Here is a 17,807-nt window from a genome sequence, read left to right on the forward strand (position 1 = left end):
AAATTCTTCGTAAAAATACCATCAGTCAGTAATATTAGCTAGAGAGCGCTAGCTATCAGGCATGTTGAGAACACATTCAAATAAAAATTTTAATTTAAATAAATATAGTATCCCAAGCGGCACAAAATTTTTTTTTAATGTGTTATTGAATTTAAGTTAATGATTATTAATTTTTTAACTTCTTGTTAAATGAAATCTACCAAAAAGTCAACATTTTTTTTGTGACGCTTGGGATAGTATAGTAAGGAGAAGAGAAATGAAAATATTGTCAGTCTTAGTTGACCGCAACTCACTAAACTAACTTCAATTCTATCATGAATTTTATTTTGTAGAAATATAATTGCAAATTTAATTACTTACTTCATCTTTTTGCAATACTAATAATTCAATAATTGTTGGACAAAAATTGCTTAAAAAGTATTAATTTATTATTAATAATTAAATCTGTTACCTATTCAATCGCCACTTAAATTAATATCATATCATAGATCGATTATTATAATTTATTTCTACGATGAAACATAGGAAAAATTTTAAAATAAGTATCATTGTATTTTAATTAAAAATATACCATTTTTTAATCATGATTATTTATTTAAATGATTACTCTACATTGTACCATGCATTAGTATTATTTAAATTATATATTGTGATATTATACGTCGACCTTAAATATATTTCGCGTATTTATGAACGAGCGGGTCCAAGCGTAATACTTGATCATTTTGCTAATTAAATATATATGAATAATTAAATAGGTATATCAAATAAATAACGATAAAAAATAAATTTGTAAACAATATCAATACCTCATACATGAATTAAAAATTGATTGTATAATTAAAAAAAAAATAATTTATTATGCACACGTTAGATCCTACAAATGTAAATCGATACAAGTGAGATCAAATTAATTACTGAAGTGTATGTGTGTATGTGTTAGTGGTACTGCTTGAAATAGTTCATTTGTTATGGAAAAAAAAAAATTAAAAAAAATTGCAGTTTCTATTTCATTAAATATGTTTCTAATCTCACGTAACGATAAACCATTAACCGATTTTTAATATACAAAGTAATTTCATCACTAAAAAAAAAAAAGCACTGAGTCCTCTTCTTCGCTGTTCCCCTACTGCCTCTGCTGCTGCTGTTGATAGAAATCTGTATCCCTCGCCCTTTGCTCTCAATTCAATAACTAAAGATGTACAGACAAATTGTCAATTGATAAGTTCACTTCCGATTCCGATTCCAAGCCGTCGATGTCCTTCACTGCTCTTCCGTGGTTGCCAGATCCTCTCAATTGGCTTCAAATTAACGTCAGGAAAACTTCCAGAATACTGAGGACACTAGGAAAATTGATCGTAGCTCAATTCTTCGAAGAATGCTGGTGTAAATACTATTAGAAATATATATATATAGACAGATATATGTATATATGATTTGATATTGATGTTTAATCTTGAAATTAACATGGTGAATAGCGTCGTCTTGTCGGTCGTGTCCGCAATAATATTATTCACAATTATTATAAATATCTATTTATGCATATGTACATAAATTTACGTAAATAATTACAATCGAAATGAAGCAGTAGTTTGGAAAAAAAAACTTTTAAAGGTTTTATCCGTCATTCATACTGCATTAGACTCTTCTTGAAGCATCTTGATATTTTTCATTCATAAAAAATTTTATTCAACGCACTCAAAGATCTTTTACGTATCACGTAACGTCTTGTGTATGAGTATATTGATAAAAGTTGAGCCAAATATCCCCGGAAAACAGTCCCGAGGGCTTAAGCTCATGTCAAGATGAAAATTTGATCGAAATGCTTGGCCACTAAAGGCCTCATTATATGTATAAAAAAAAATTATATACATACATTTATATAAATATATACATTATATATAGTTTTTGTTACTTATATATAATATATATATATAACATTCATTAAAATTTATACACAATTAATCAAATGTACATATGTACATGCCGCGATAAAGCACGAGGTTTTCTCCTATTACGAGCAAGTGGTTTTTTTTTTTTTTTTTTTTTTTTTTTAAATAATTTTGTTTTGTTTTAACAAGAGGGATAACGAATTTTGTTGGTTCATTTTTTTACCAACCACCTAAACTACTACTGCTCGCCTTGCAATCAAGAAGCTGTCGCTCGGAATCGGCATAATTAAGACCAAAATCACTGACAAATTCATAAAACTTGTCCAAAGATTGAAACGCCAATTCCGTAATGATGAAATCAACAGCCAAATTTTGCCGATAGCTAAACAGCAGAAAAATAAATCCATTAGATACAGTTTAATTATAATATATTAAGTAATTAGAAAAAAGAATTATAAGAATGTTTATGAATAATTTCATAAATTATTCATAAGTTTTTTTTTAACTCTTCTGTAACGATGGCCTGAAACATAAATCTTGGATTTGTTAGACATATAAACGAGGATAATAGGGATGAGTACATTCTGCTTAAACGATTATCAATCGATTACTACTCTGGAAATGAAATATAAATGAAGAGAAAAATAAAGTACATGAAAAAATAAATGAAATGAAAGTTATACAAAGTAAATGATAAATAAAATTATCTAACCAATATTTTTTATAATAAAAAAAATTGGAAAGAAATGGACGAATAAAATAATATACATACGACTTAATCATGGTCTTCAGAGCGTTTTTACGCTCACGAGCAATGAACCAATCCATAAGGAATGCCGCCATACGCGGAGCAGTTTTATATAGTTTGAAGAAAACATGAAAATTACCCAGCCACCATGCAGAACGTACTTTAAGTGCGTGTTTAATACACTCATCTTTCTTATCTTCTTTTGTCAGTGCAGCCAATATCGTAGTCAAGTCTAAAAAAAAAAAAAAAAAAAAAACAATATCAATTAAATGATAAAAAATAATTAACAACCATTCGACCAAAGGATTCCGCGCATTTTCATCCCCCGACAAAACATCCTACAGATAAAATATCTCTTGACAAAATAACCCTTTCCCGCGTAATTCTTATAAGTAATTATTTTTTACTATATTAGCTACTACGAGCATTACTTCATTTATTTATTTAAGCGTGATTTTGTATGTGTTTATCTAAAAATACGCCAAAACATAACGGCTGGCCAATTTCAAAACACAGTAGCTAACATTTAAAAATTTTTTTCAATTTTTCTTATTAAAAAAAAGTTTGCCCGCCAAGTTGATGAAAAATTTGATTTATGAATAGAAAATACTTGAATATAAATATTTTTAAGAAAAAATACTGAAAATTAAACCCTAAAGATTATAAAAAATGCAGCAATACTATAAAAAATCAGGTATAAAAATTTTGCAGTTACTGTGTTTTAAAATTGGGCAGCCGACAAGCTTGTTATCGTGTTGTGCCCTTTTATCATGAATTTTGTGTGTGTTTATTCAACAATAGACCAACACATAAGCTTTTTATCAGGATGTACCCTTTTTTTTATGGATTTTGTCTGTGGTGGATATTTTAAATAGTATTATGATGATTATAAGCTTCTCACTATACTGGGGAATATTTTGTCGAGGGATATTTTGTCCGAGTGATATTTTGTCGGGGGATGAAAACGCGCATTACCCAACCAAAGATCATATAAGCAAAAAATTACGGTAAAAAAAAAATTACCCTGCGTATTTTTAGTAAATATGTAGTAGAGAATACGATAAGCTACAAATTCGCAACGATTATCACCACCAACATCTTGGTACAGCATTCTTAACTGCGTCTGACATTGATTAAACTCTTCATGATCTCCTCGCTCAAGTGCAACGCGGGCGTGAGTCTCATAAACGTGAACCGTAAAGGAGTCTCTGATTCCTTGTACAGTCAAATCTTGACGTATGGACTTGAGTTGGTCACAGGCGTATCTGTAGTCTTGCTCAGACACCCAGCGTTTTTTCACATGAGCCAGAGAAGACTGAAGAACACTTACCGGTCGTACTGCCGATGGAGCTGGAGCCTAAATAAAATAAAAATAATAAATAATTGTAAATATAAGAATAAAGTTATAATAAATATCGACGTTCTAATTAGCAAATTGTCTAACTCCATTTTAAGGAATCTTCCATTTTTACGAAAAAACAATTAGTTCAAAATTTATTATCACTTTAAAAAAACCATTTAATATCTAATAGAGATATAATGTTTTGGTTTAGATCATTTAAATAATTTATAATTGGATTATTATTACATCAAAATGTTAAAAAATTACCCTCTAAAAAATAAGGAGTTAGAACAATTGCTAATTAGATCGTCGATATGTGATAAAATAACTTACAGAGGTAAGACGCAGATAAGGTTTCTCAAGATCTTTGCATGTACCAATGATATGTAATCCTGTGAAATCAAAGTCTGCTGTATCATCTTTAACAACAACGGTCCTGCTAACAGAATCATGAAAACGAGCTGCCCGTTGCTGTAGTTTTTCCTTCGATCCTAATTCCTCAGCATTGCCTGTAGCTAAACCAAATTCAGAATAGAAATGTGACTTAGGTTGTTTATTCTTCTTGGATTTTTTCACGCTATGATTATCCTTGTTGCGATTATTATTTTTTTTAGAGAATTTTGAAGAAGACGACGATTTGTAATCATGACTACCACCACGATCACTGGTACTCGAGGATGACGAACTGCTACGTCGGTATTTACGTGACGGTGGGCTAATACTACGCGAACGCGACCTTGATTTAGATTTTGATCGCGTGCGTGACTTGGATCTTCGATGCCCTGATGATGATAGACGCGCCCCTAGACGTGCACCAAGTGACGTCGAGAGACCGCCTGGCCTACGTAAATTATTACTCATTGTAATAGTCAATGAGTTATTGGATGCTTTAACAATTGGGCTTTTAGCCTTAATCGTCATTGTCATACGCTCGCTGTGGATACTTGGTAGTGGTTCTATGTCCCAATCCTTAATCCAAAGCGAACCGTCATTAGCCGCGCGTGTTATTTTACCCTTTAAAATGATCTCAACCTGATCCTTGTCTACAGCCGTTTTACATTTTTCATAACAGCGATTAACATAATTCTTTAAACTATCGGGCCAATCACCCCCAGGACTGGGATTTGACGCCGTTACCGGAGCTGCTTTGGTAGTAGTGTTGCTGTTGATAGAGGGTTTGATGCTACCTACCGTGGATTTTTTCGAATTCATTTGAGAAAGTTGTACGTTCGTCGGTGAAGACGGAGAGACAATTGGAGCTGGAACTACCGGAACATCGGGGGCTTTTATCGCTGGTGGGGCTGATTTTGGAAGTAGCGCGATAACTTCGCTGGGAGGCAACGGAGGTAAACTGTCGGGTTTTATATCTGTTCCCGGAGTAAAAGTCGTAACTACGTTATTTCCCTGAAATGAGTTGTTGTTCATCTGAGAAGCTGTTACGTATTTGTTCTTTCGTCTCTTCTTCTTGGCTGCTCCACTGTTACCAGATGGTACTGAACCTAGGCCAGCTTTCTTGTTTGGCGAGTTGAATCTTATCGGCTGTTGTCCATTATTGAATTCTATTCATTAAAATCAATTATTAATTCACAAGAATTTTAATCTGATAAACAATTTAACCCTCGGGGTACACTGGGGGTCATTTTGACACCAGAATTTTTTTATCCTAAAATATTTCTCGAAAATAGGTTCGTTTTTAATTAATTTTTTCAACATTAAAAATTATTTAATTCAGAATAATAATGGTTGTATTCAAAAGAGAATTGTTTTACCTACATGAAAAAAAGTAAGTTTTACCTACACGAAAAAAAGTAAACTCTAATAAATCATAGTCGATTTATAATAAGTAATGATCAACTGGAAAAAATTACCATTTCAAACAGTAAAATCGAGATATTAACAACCACTTTATAATATTTATCATTTAAATGCTTCAATTTATTATTTACATGGAAGAAAATACTATTTCAAACAGTAATGTTCGCTATGTGAAAATCGAAAATGTTAAAGTATAATAATTAAGAATTTTGACTTTGATATTTATCATTTCGTACCTAAAAAATGATCGCATGATATGTAAAAAATATAAACTACAGTTACTAAATTTCTATACAAGCAACGTCAATATTCACAAAGTAAAATGGTAAATTTTACAAGCAACGCTAAAAATCAAACTATAATTATTGATTTTTTTGGACTGGTAAAATATATATTTGAAGAGTAGAATTTTTACTGTTTCAAATGTTAAATTCTCCGAGTGTGAAATCTTCCCATTTTCCTCATAGTATAGACTATATTGAAACGGCAATTTTTACAGTTTGAAACAGTAATTTTTTAAGATGAGAGAGTCGTTATTTACTAGAGTAACAGCTGCTAATCACATTTTCGATATTAAATTATAAATTGTGACTTTTACACTTTCTACATTAAGTTTTGTAATATTTACATTTGTGCCACCCCGATGTCTGCTGTACTGTTTGAAACTATAAAAATTAACTGGAATTCCCCTGATAGCCACACTTTGATTAAAAGTAGTTGGATTTCAGCAGTTACAGTTAACTTGACATCAAGTTTGCCGTAAATTTTTACAGTATAATAGTTGTAAACAAATTGACTAAAATCTACAGTCCCAATTTGAATACAAGTTAACACCGAACTTTTGGTTCAATTGTACTACAATTTTACTACAACTTGAATAAAATACTTGTACTGTAAGTCTTGGGGTCAAATTGCAGTGTAACTTGTAGACAGCTTAAGTAAAAACGTTTGGTTTGCAACTTTTTTCATCAAGTTGGCTACAAATTTCGGCAGTTGATTGAATAAAAGTTTGAGTTAAGGTGGCTATCAGGGCCAATTTAATTTTACAGTTTACTTTTTTCCGTGTACCAAAAATGTAATAACCTGAATTCCGATAAAATGCATAGTTTCTGACATAATTCTTCGAAAGTCAAGTGGGGTTAATTTGACGCTGCCGTGTGTACTCTAAAGTTCGGTTCGGAGGTGTGTACTCCGAGGGTTAAAAATATAATACTTACGTGACATGTCATTTTGATCAGTCCATCCTCCGTAATTTGCTTGGTAATACATAAACATCTGTTGCTGATTCTGTAATGGAGTCTGAGGTTGATTATTATGCTGAGGTGGTGGTTGAGTAGGAGGTGGCGGTCCTGGAGGCAAAGGAGGAAGATCTGCATCATCATCTAGAACCATTGGCTGGATAGGCTGCTGCGATTGCTGCTGTTGCTGTACTTGAGACTTGTTGCTCTGGTTGTTCTGAACGCTCTGCTGCTGTTGAGGCTGCTGCTGCTGCTGCTGCTGCTGCTGCTGTTGAGGGGGAATCTGTTGACCATTAAAAGCTGATCCGTATGCTGTCATCATTCCTGGAGGATAGTAATACATTTGTCCTTGAGGGTTGTAACCTTGCGGATACATCTGACTGTTAAAAAAAAAAAAAAAAAAAAATGTTAAAACCTCGCCGTAATTTTTAGAGTAAAAATAAACTTACTTGGGAAAACCTTGATATTGGTGCATGTTTGCTGGTTGTGGATATTGCCAAACCATGTTAGCCATCGGGTTGGGATTAAACTGCTGATTAAAGTGCTGCTGCTGCTGCTGTGACTGCTGCTTTTGTTGTGATGCGACAACCTCGCTTTCCGACATGCCTGATCAAAGTGTTTCAGACCAACTGAAACCCACTCGTAGACCTACTGGTTGTAATCAAACGTATGTGAATATGTTTCCTATAATTATATTCTTACTCTATCTTCTTAATTAACTACACATTTAAAAAATATATATAATATTTAATTCGATAATTATACAAATTATTATTTTTATGTTTAAATTAATTGAACCATTAACACGGAACAACACAGCTAAATAAATAACGATCAATTAACACATAATGAACACACAAATATGGCTGCGAAAAATATGTAACATTGTGCTCCGAAATAGTCTTCGTTCTTCCTTTCACTTGCAACTTGCAAACGCTCAAGACGAATGACCCTTTATGATGTTCTCCTTTGTGAACTACTCAATAGAATTATCCAGTGTCGCCGATAAAGTGACCAAAAAAATTAACTTTACTTAACCGATAAGGTAAATTCGCGGGATTTAATCCAATTATTGTTTTCATTGTTGACATTTACTTGTACACTGTAGTTTACTGTTTTTTTTTTTTTTATTATTAGTTAATTAATTTTTTTTTGTTAATCTTAATATTAAATTAAAGCACAGATTTGTACTCGTTAAATAATAAATAAATAGTTTTAATTATTTTTTTCTATACTAAAATTTTCTATTTTAATAGGTTATAAAATTAATTTTATAAACAATGTCTGATGCTAAATTAATTAAAAATATACAAAGTACATTTTCAATGTATGGTTTTGTTATCACAAGGTATGTAAATAATTTCAATATGATTTAAAACACAATTTAAATGATAAATAATTAATGACATTTAAGTTAGCAGTCACTTAACCATTTAAAAAAATTTTTTTAACACCAAATTTGTTCAAAAAAATTATTTTTAAAAAATTGTATTTTCAATTTTTTTTAATTTCTATAAATCAAATTTTTTTTTATCATTTTTTTGCTGTAATTTATCTGTTAAAAAAATTTTTAAAATTAACAAATTTCTGCTGGATTAATTTTTATAAATAATTAATCTGTTTATTTAGGGAAGTAAGTACTTATGTAGCTAGACAATTAAAATCTATTGATGCTGATGAACGAGAAGAATGGCTAATAAGAATAACAGATCAATTGTCAAATTTAAATTTGGAATCACCACATATTACATTGAACCACGTTGTAGATGCAATAAAAGAGTGCTTGAGGCCTCAAGATTCTCTGCAGGATTCAGAAACAATTTTTAATGTAATAAATACTACAGAAATTCCTAAAGTTGTTTATGATATTGAAAAAAAGAAATTTGTATTACAAAAAGTATCATCGGAGTTATTTGGTGATGCTAATAGTAAGTCCAGTATTTTTCGCGATCGTCTCGAGTTACTGAAACAAGTAACGCTTAAGCAGGAGCCTTTTGCTCCAAGGAAATTGGGTGAAGTCGATGTTGAAAAATATGAACTGACTCCCATTGAATATTTATTGAGTAACTGCAGCAAGCCTGGAGAAGTTTATGTTATGGGAGTATTATCACAGCTTACTGAAGGGCAGTTTTATTTGGAAGATAGCGATGGATCCGTTAAACTTACTCTCAAGAAAACAATATCCTTTTATAAATACTTTTTTTTTTTTTATTTAGAAATTTATAATTAATGAAATTAGTTTGTCCGAATAATTAAATGAAATAATTTTCCTTAATTTAAAAACAAACTTTTGCATCAGGTTTAATTGCAGAAGGATGTGTAGTACTAGCAAGAGGAATTTATGAAGATGGTTTTTTAATTGTACGAGAAATGGGTTTACCACCAGCAGAATTAACAACAGAGTCACGAGTGTCATTTGGAGCTGACAATACGTTTGGTGGTCCTCACAAAACTTCTTTAAAATTGTCCGAAAAATTAAAAATATACGAACAATCGCACAGTATGAATATGATTGTATTTTTGTCAGATGTATGGCTAGACAATACCGAAGTTGTTGATAAATTGCGTGTGATAATGGAAGGTTACTCAGAGGACCCACCTGTGGCATTTGTACTCTGCGGGCATTTTTTGTCATCACCACCGAGTTACTCGAGCGCACAAAAATTAAAAGAAGGATTTAGAAATTTGTCTCGAATGATAAAACAATATCCAGATATTCATAAATACTCGAAATTTGTTTTTGTACCAGGACCACTAGACTTGGGTGCTCCTAAAATTTTACCACGAGGTCCATTGCCTAAAACACTTCTTGCTGATTTTATCAAAGCAGTACCTAATACTATTTTAGCCACTAATCCATGTAGGATACAATATTGTACTAAAGAAATAGTGGTCCTGCGCGAAGATATTCTAACTAAATTTTGTCGACACACATTCCATTATCCAGAAACTGGCCATGTTTGGGATCATGTAAGTAATTGATCTCCCAGATTTGAATCATAAATTAATTACATTAAACAATCTTTTAAATTTCATTGATAGAATTCAATTTAATTTAAATTTAAGTCTGCATGCATACAATTAAATTAATTTTATTTCAGTACGCAAGATCAATTATTTGTCAGTCACACTTGGCCCCAATGAGTTTACCAGTGGTACCAGTATATTGGAAGTATGATCATACATTACAATTATATCCGTCGCCAGATCTTATTGTTGCAGCTGATCAATTCCAAGCATACTCTACCAGTTATATGAATTGTAAAGTAATTAATCCTGGTACATTTTTACGTAATAATTTTTCATTCAAGGTTTATAAACCTGGTAATGATGAAGTTGAAGAATGTGAAGTACCAGCAGACGACGATGTATAAATTTACACTTATTAATTTTAATAAATATATTTTTAACAATGAATAAATTATAGTTTTATAGCCTCTTTAAAATTTATTTATTTTTTTCTGTAATAAAATCTACTGTTTATAGATTTACAATACTTTGGGAGACATTGTTCGTTTTTTTTTTTTTTTTTTTTTTTATTAATTAATTAATAACAATAGCGAGCTTAAATTAATAGTATTTGTTTTTTTATTAAATTACAGAAAAAATTAAAAAATAAGTTAAATAATTATCAGATACTGAGTTATTTTAAATCGCTGATACAATTAAATACAAGGTAATAGTAACATTAAAATTATTTATAATTGCAATAATAGTCACAATTGATACTGAGGTAATCGATTGTATCGCTTCCTATAAATGATAAAAAAAATTAATATCCTCAGGTAAATATGTAGATAATACATAAAAAAAACAATCCTGATAACAATTACTCAATTTAACTTATTTAAATCTAAATTTCGTAAATGACTTACTGTTAAAAATGAATCAACCATTCAATTGATATTGTTGGAAAAATACATAAGCTTTGAAGAAAAATACCGTAATTCATCTCTCTATTTAAAAATTTTTTTTTTACAAACTATCGTACTTATATTTTAATATTCTTATATAAATCTGAATTTATATATTAATATTGAAACTATGTAATATCTAAATTTAATTAATTAATTAACTAACTAGAGAATTTAAATAATTTAAATTATAAAGCCATTAATAAAACTAATGGCGAATATTTAAAATATTATTTATAACACTGGTCTAATGAAGTTAATACAAATTTATTTATTCTATCTAATAATTATTATCAGCAGGATCAGTTAAGACAGTGATGAAAGGCTAAGTATTGCGTTGAACAAGAAAAAAATTAAAAAGTAGAGACAACAAAGAGAAAAAAGAAGACATAAACTTATAAATAGATAAAATTCAATGAATGTATTGTTGAATACTAAAATAGAGAAAAAAAATTAGCATAAGAGTTCATTGCACTTTTTTGATTCAACATAAACACTGAATTAAATGTTAACGTGTGACTAAACATCACTCAATTTCTGCACATTATTATACATCAGTATATAATATACATTTATTTTTTAATTGATAATACTTGTGATGTATTTAATCGCGTTTTTTTTACAATATTTTTTATTAATATCTTTCAATAATTGTATTTATGAGTGGAAGAGTGGGTTCCTAGTTTCAAATAATCACATTAACTCAGTTATAAAAAAAAATAATTAATTACAAGCGGCATCACATATTTCAAGTAAAGTAAAATTAACTTAAAGGATTTCGTTTATCTTTTTCTTTCTCATATTTCTGACAAGCTCTAGATCGCTCCGCAGCATCGAAGTACCAAAGCGTAATTGCGTATCTAGTTTTATACGCCGGCTGAACTTCATGTGGATTTCTTCTATCTGACCAGAAAAAGATAATTCTATCAAAAAGTGGCTCAATATTTGCTACTTGATCCTTCCAACCTTCCGGAAATATTCTCAGCAATCCTCCATTTTCCTAAAATATTAAAAATAAAATAAATAAAATTGCAATGTACCGCAACACTTAATATAACATTCCTTAGTGGTATTAATAAAAGCCGACGCATCGATACTCAACCGACAATACAATACATTGAATAAAAATATAAATAGTAACGATAGTCTGCACGTGGAGAGACATCTAAATCGTCGTTGGACGCTATTTTACAATTTTAATGACACTATTTATGAGTTTGTTTCATTGTATCTCAAACGTGATGATACGAATAATTTATTTATTGATACAACTGCTGCTAAACTAATTATTGTTATCATTTTTATTATTAATCATCTTGCAATCATTATTTTACAACGCATTAAATTAATTTACTGTCTACTTAATGTAATGATTATTGCTGAATAATATTTACAATGATAACTAGTTTACCAGAGTGTTAGAATTTCCAGTAAGATGAAAAGATATCGAGTAAGTTACTTATTCAAATAAGAACAAAAAAACTTCTACGTAATGTTTTTAATAATTATCTTAAACTCTGGGTAAATTATTTTTCTTAATTTCGTTTAACTTTTCAATTAGATTATTTTATCGACAAATAAATTAATTTGTCCTTGACCAAAATATCTCCGAATAAATACATTTAAGGAAAAAGCCCCAATAGATGATCATGTACCAGTATATGATCACTCCATGTATTTGTATACCTATATTTGTGAATATAGATATACAGATACATGGAGTGATCATATACTGGTACGTAATCATCTATTGGGGCTTTTACCTTATAATTACTAATACAAATATTCATTTTTGTTTCCGTATTTTTTTTTAGAAAGAGATTTAATTTATTAATACTAATAATTATTACTTTTTATCATAAAAATTTAAATTTTTACTTCATTTTTCAAAGTAAAAATTTTTATTTATAAAAATAATTAAATTTTTTTTATCATCAACTTACGATCGAAAAATGAATAACTAAAAATAATTTAGAAGAAAATAAAAATAAACAGACTTACAACAGTATTCCAATTAATATTGAGGTAATAAATAGCAGTTATGCATCTGCCGTCACTATTTGGATTGTCTACATGTTTAACATAATGAGAACCATCTCCAGGATAACAAGCTAGCATGGCCTGAAAAATAAATACATAATTAATAAGGAGACACATAAAATATTCAACATCAGTATAAATAAATTAAATAATCGTATTTGTTCCAATTAAATAGTTGAATAAAATGAGGAAAGTATTAAACAATTAACAGAATCGTCATTTGATTTTTATAAACACTAATATTTACAGGAAGACTTCATAGAACGGAAAATATTATTATGAATAGTAATAATTACAATAATAATACATGTAGTTTTATTACTCAGATATCAAAAGAACAAAAGATTATTTTTTTTCCAATGCTATATGATGCAGCCTATTAAATATTTCACAATAGATTATAGAAAAAAAATTCTATTTTTTATTTTTGATCATTAATTTAACATTAGTGTTATATTTATTGAAGTAAAAAAAAAAAAACAGAATATGGAAGCGTTGCACTGAAAGTAGATGTTTCCTAAAACGTTGCTTTGGTCACGTAGACCATTTTTGATACACCTTTCCCTTATATTACATACGTGCATCCAATACAGAACGAGTCATCACCCCAGCTGAGCAAAAGACCATTAAAAAACACGAACAGCTAGTAACTAATAACATAATTTTACCTTATAAAATTACTATCAAGTCAATATTTGAGGATATATGTAGATGTGAACTACAATTTTTCGTGGATCAATACTATTATAAATTCGTCATTTAAATACATTAACCTTTTTTTAATTTCTTCCTTTTAAAATAGTTAAATTCAATCGAGTAAGTATTTTATGCCAAGTACATAAAGGTTCGCTTGAATATTTAAATTCAAGGTTTTACCACCACTTCAATAACCTTCGCCCAATTTTTACTCAGACCTTGAGTAAATACGGCTTGGTAGAAAAATTACATACTCCATTTAAAATAAATATTTTTGTTATTATTTTTTTAAATTTAAATTTTGTAAAGCATAATTAAATTTAATGAATGTGTAATATTATATTCTATATAAATAAATAAAAATAATATCATGTAAAAATATTTCAATGGAGCTATATATATTTATAAATAGCATAAAGCTTATTATTTATTTTGAGTGCAAACATAAAAACTAAAAGTCTAGAGGATAACATTATCAATGCAAACACATGTTAGTATACATGATAAATTGGCCACCGTCAAGTCAGTTAGCTGGTTTATACTCTAGTATTTAAATTCTTACATTAACTCTTGATGAGTTATTTCATAAAATTATAATTTTTAGTTATTAAAAACGCCCTGGCTGAGAGGGGCAATGCCATCGATTACTCTGCTTCCATTTAAATTAACTAGTAGTAGATTAAAATTTTAGTATGTTTTTTAATTTTTTAAATCATTTAACTGTTGAAGTAAAAAATTTTGTATCCTCATCAGTGATTTTAACAAATTAAAAGTAAAAAATACTGATCTTGATATTTTTTTAATTCAAGTTAAAAAGTCTTGATTATTGTAAAGAACATTTAATAAGTAACGAGATAGCAAAAAAAAAAAACTACTTGTTACTATCTCAACTATTATCTAAATTAAAAAAATATACAGTGCTATCGATCGTACCATTAGCGACATTTATTTATCATAACTTTATTGTTAAACGAACAATTATGACCAGAGGGCATTTGAAGGTCATTTACAACAAATGATATTTTATTCTTATTGAAATTATTTAACTTTGTCTTTAAAAATTTAATGAGTTTTTCAGGTACTTGAAAGTATCAATTTATTTCTTTGTAAATAACCGATGAAGTAACAAATTATTAAAACATTGTTTATTTACCAACTTATTAAAGTAATAATGTAATTCTATAAAATACTGACAAAGTATGAACGTCGTTATAAATTTTAATGAAATAAAATTCTTACAAATTCGATACGAATATAAACTTTCGCAAATTTTCTCGAGGTCAATTTAATTATAGCAATGACGTGTACAAGTGAAAAAATTTTCCGTAGACGATATTTTAAAAGTAAAAAAAAAATAAATAATTATTATTCATTTATTTTTTTTTTTTTTTTTCCAATAACGCGTGCTTGTAATTATAAAGAATGACAAAGAAAAAAATAACCGACGAGTTTGTAAAACATTTTAAAATTCTTCATAGACTCCTATCCGGCATCTCTTTAGTCTCATTACAATTTCACCTTGCAGAAGGTTACGTGACGTTGAGGAAAAAAAGATTTAAACTCGATAAAATGTAATGATAAATTGAGTATTCGAGTGCTTATTATTAGTTGGTTAAAATCTTTTAATCTTCAATATAGGTGTTACATGTCACGCTAAGGTGCACGCGGGTGGCTTCCAATAACGAAAAGAAAGACAGAGAGAAGGGGGTTGTGGCGTACGTGACCGATTCTACTGTTATATATAATTATCTTTTAAAGTGAACCACATATTTGCAATCTTCAACCACTCAAAAAGACATGTTTATCATCGTGAGCCAGCTTATCGAACTTAGAGTATTAAATTTTAATTACTCAAAATAATTAATTGACGGCAGACTGCCTAGTCTAAAGACGGAAAAAATTTTGTGTTAAATGAATCCTAGAAAAGTTATTCATAACTCTAGGTCTTCCTGTTTGTTCAGATATAATGACCGCAGTCTGACTTTGCTTTGTCTTATTGAAATTTAGTAATTGTTTACTTTCTAAGGAATTGGGAGGAAAAATATTGAAATTTAACCTTCAACAATCATCAACCATAAATCATTGAAGATTTTTATTAAACTCATTAAGCATTTCTATGACAAAATATTATTTTACTGAGTATTTATTTATATCGCAATTTCGATGGTATTCCAAAACTTGGTCAATGAAATAAATTAAAATTCTTAAAATAGATATTAGTCATGATATATTTACAACTGATTGTATTTAGTGATTTAAAAAATTTTTCATTTAAAATACCTGTAAAATAAAAAAAAATTCTATTTTAAACTAAAATATGAATATGATGATTTATAACAAAAAATAGAGTAAATAAAAGAATAAAAAATAGTCACCTTAGTTCTTCCGTTGATAGTGTAATTTCCCAAAGTACCATTTTTTTGCATCTTATTAGCTTTCACAATAATAGCATCAACTTGAGAAATAAGCATACCAATATTTTTACATTCTCTTTCTTTACCATCAATCCACAATATTTTATCACCTCTAATTGATTGTGAATTTCTAAGACTAGCTTTATTAGACACTAATTGACCGGCTTGAAACATTCCCGAATCGTACATATTTAAAACTTCTTTTAACACCGCGAGGCCTCTGTCAGGACCAAGAAAACCGTCAACAACACAAACTCCGTACGTATTCATATCGTAAATAACATTAGAACAAATGTCTTCAAGAGTTTTATTATCACCATTATTTCTACCCCTACACACAAAAGGAGAAATAACGTCGAGGTCTCCTCTGAGGACAACTTCTGGAAAATTCTTCATCGCGTCGTGTTGCAACGAAGTATCAGAAATGACACCTTCCGTTTTTTCACCAGAATTTGAAATCTTTTGTGGTGGAATACGATTCATCAATTTCGCGGTCGCACTTAATAATATCTCTCCCTCTAAATTTTCGGGTAAACTTTTACTATCCGTGTCTCCTTTATCTTCTGGTGAACTTCCATTAGATTTTAATTTTCTCTTCGCATGTGCAATATTTTTATTGATTTGGTTTATTATATTAATACCTTTCGTATTGTTTAATTCTGTGAACAATAAAACCAATAACAATTATTAGAGTGAAAATACAGCAGATGTTTTGAATTTATAAGTTAACTATTCTCAAAAAAAATAAAAATAATAATTATCATTGCATTAATATTTACTTAAAATACATACCCCGAGTACATTGATTACTTTTTTCATCGATATTAACTGCTGACGTCTGCTGCGGTATAAATCGTGAAAAAACCTCACTGTTGCTGTTATTACTAGTTCGGTTAACCAATGTTTTACTATCTGTCAAACAATCCGACGATTCATAGCTCAATGAAGGTCCCACTTTAATTTTACTATTTCTATCATTTAAACAAACACCAGCAGAATGAACATCAGCATCATCTGGAAATATCGATGCTGTTGGTGATAAACGTGATGAGGGAGATGTAGACGAAGGTAACGAATCGTCAATACAATTAACTTTATGTTTCTTCCAATCAATCTTTTGGTGTTCTTTTGAACAATAATAAATATTTTTACACCTAGAACACCTTTGTAATATACCTTTTTTGTTACAAACAGCACAAGACGGCTGTTGACACTTTAATGATGATGAGGAACGATTAACAACACCGTTTTCTGAGGATACTCCTACTCGACTGCTAACTCGATGAGACATATTACTCAGTTTTATTTACGTCTATACAATTATCAGAAACGGCGACATTTTTACAAGCACCATAGTCACATACGCCACCCGCTTTCGCGATATTCACTGATATTCACACGACTCACTTCGTTGCAACTCGTAGCTCAATGTATATAGCATGGAACCTAGACCCTAGACAGCGAATTGGTGGTTTATCAACTGTGTGTTTGGCTGTATGTACACGACCTGACGCTGAAATTAGATAAGTGTATGTAGACCATCGCAGTAAGAATGAACAAAAATTACGAATAATAAATTCTATCTATCTATAGACATATTTACTCATGTTATTATTGTACTTTCAAACATGCGTATAACATACCTTTTAGATTACTATCTTTACAACTGATGATTTACTTTTTTAATTATTTTTAAAAGTTTGTTTAT

The 17,807-nt window shown here is 29.5% G+C and overlaps 3 protein-coding genes across 5 annotated transcripts; 1 reads left to right on the forward strand and 2 right to left on the reverse strand.

The window, feature by feature from the left end:
- Nucleotides 1–837: 837 nt before the first annotated feature.
- Nucleotides 838–7,967, reverse strand: LOC123275187 (leukocyte receptor cluster member 8 homolog). 2 transcript variants are annotated; one of them, XM_044743137.1, is made up of 6 exons: nucleotides 7,485–7,967; nucleotides 7,015–7,415; nucleotides 4,316–5,541; nucleotides 3,664–3,997; nucleotides 2,665–2,872; nucleotides 838–2,274 (listed from the first exon to the last, which is right to left on the reverse strand). In XM_044743137.1, the coding sequence occupies exons 1-6, from the start codon at nucleotides 7,637–7,639 to the stop codon at nucleotides 2,112–2,114; spliced, it is 2,487 nt and encodes an 828-aa protein (XP_044599072.1). In that variant the 5' UTR covers nucleotides 7,640–7,967; the 3' UTR covers nucleotides 838–2,111. The 2 variants fall into 2 exon arrangements, with proteins under 2 accessions (XP_044599072.1, XP_044599071.1); XM_044743136.1 differs by having other exon boundaries at nucleotides 2,140–2,872.
- A 277-nt stretch (nucleotides 7,968–8,244) lies between these two features.
- LOC123275188 (DNA polymerase epsilon subunit 2) lies at nucleotides 8,245–10,456 on the forward strand. Its single transcript, XM_044743139.1, has 4 exons — nucleotides 8,245–8,383; nucleotides 8,665–9,214; nucleotides 9,322–10,005; nucleotides 10,137–10,456. Exons 1-4 carry the CDS (start codon nucleotides 8,316–8,318, stop codon nucleotides 10,407–10,409), a joined length of 1,575 nt encoding a protein of 524 aa, XP_044599074.1. The 5' UTR covers nucleotides 8,245–8,315; the 3' UTR covers nucleotides 10,410–10,456.
- An 895-nt stretch (nucleotides 10,457–11,351) lies between these two features.
- LOC123275189 (egl nine homolog 1) lies at nucleotides 11,352–17,662 on the reverse strand. 2 transcript variants are annotated; one of them, XM_044743141.1, is made up of 5 exons: nucleotides 17,276–17,660; nucleotides 16,892–17,113; nucleotides 16,061–16,758; nucleotides 12,951–13,070; nucleotides 11,352–11,949 (listed from the first exon to the last, which is right to left on the reverse strand). In XM_044743141.1, the coding sequence occupies exons 1-5, from the start codon at nucleotides 17,388–17,390 to the stop codon at nucleotides 11,713–11,715; spliced, it is 1,392 nt and encodes a 463-aa protein (XP_044599076.1). In that variant the 5' UTR covers nucleotides 17,391–17,660; the 3' UTR covers nucleotides 11,352–11,712. The 2 variants fall into 2 exon arrangements, with proteins under 2 accessions (XP_044599076.1, XP_044599075.1); XM_044743140.1 differs by having other exon boundaries at nucleotides 16,892–17,662.
- Nucleotides 17,663–17,807: the final 145 nt, after the last annotated feature.

Source organism: Cotesia glomerata, linkage group LG1 (assembly GCF_020080835.1).
Source record: "Cotesia glomerata isolate CgM1 linkage group LG1, MPM_Cglom_v2.3, whole genome shotgun sequence".
NCBI classification, from domain to species: Eukaryota; Metazoa; Arthropoda; class Insecta; order Hymenoptera; family Braconidae; genus Cotesia; species Cotesia glomerata.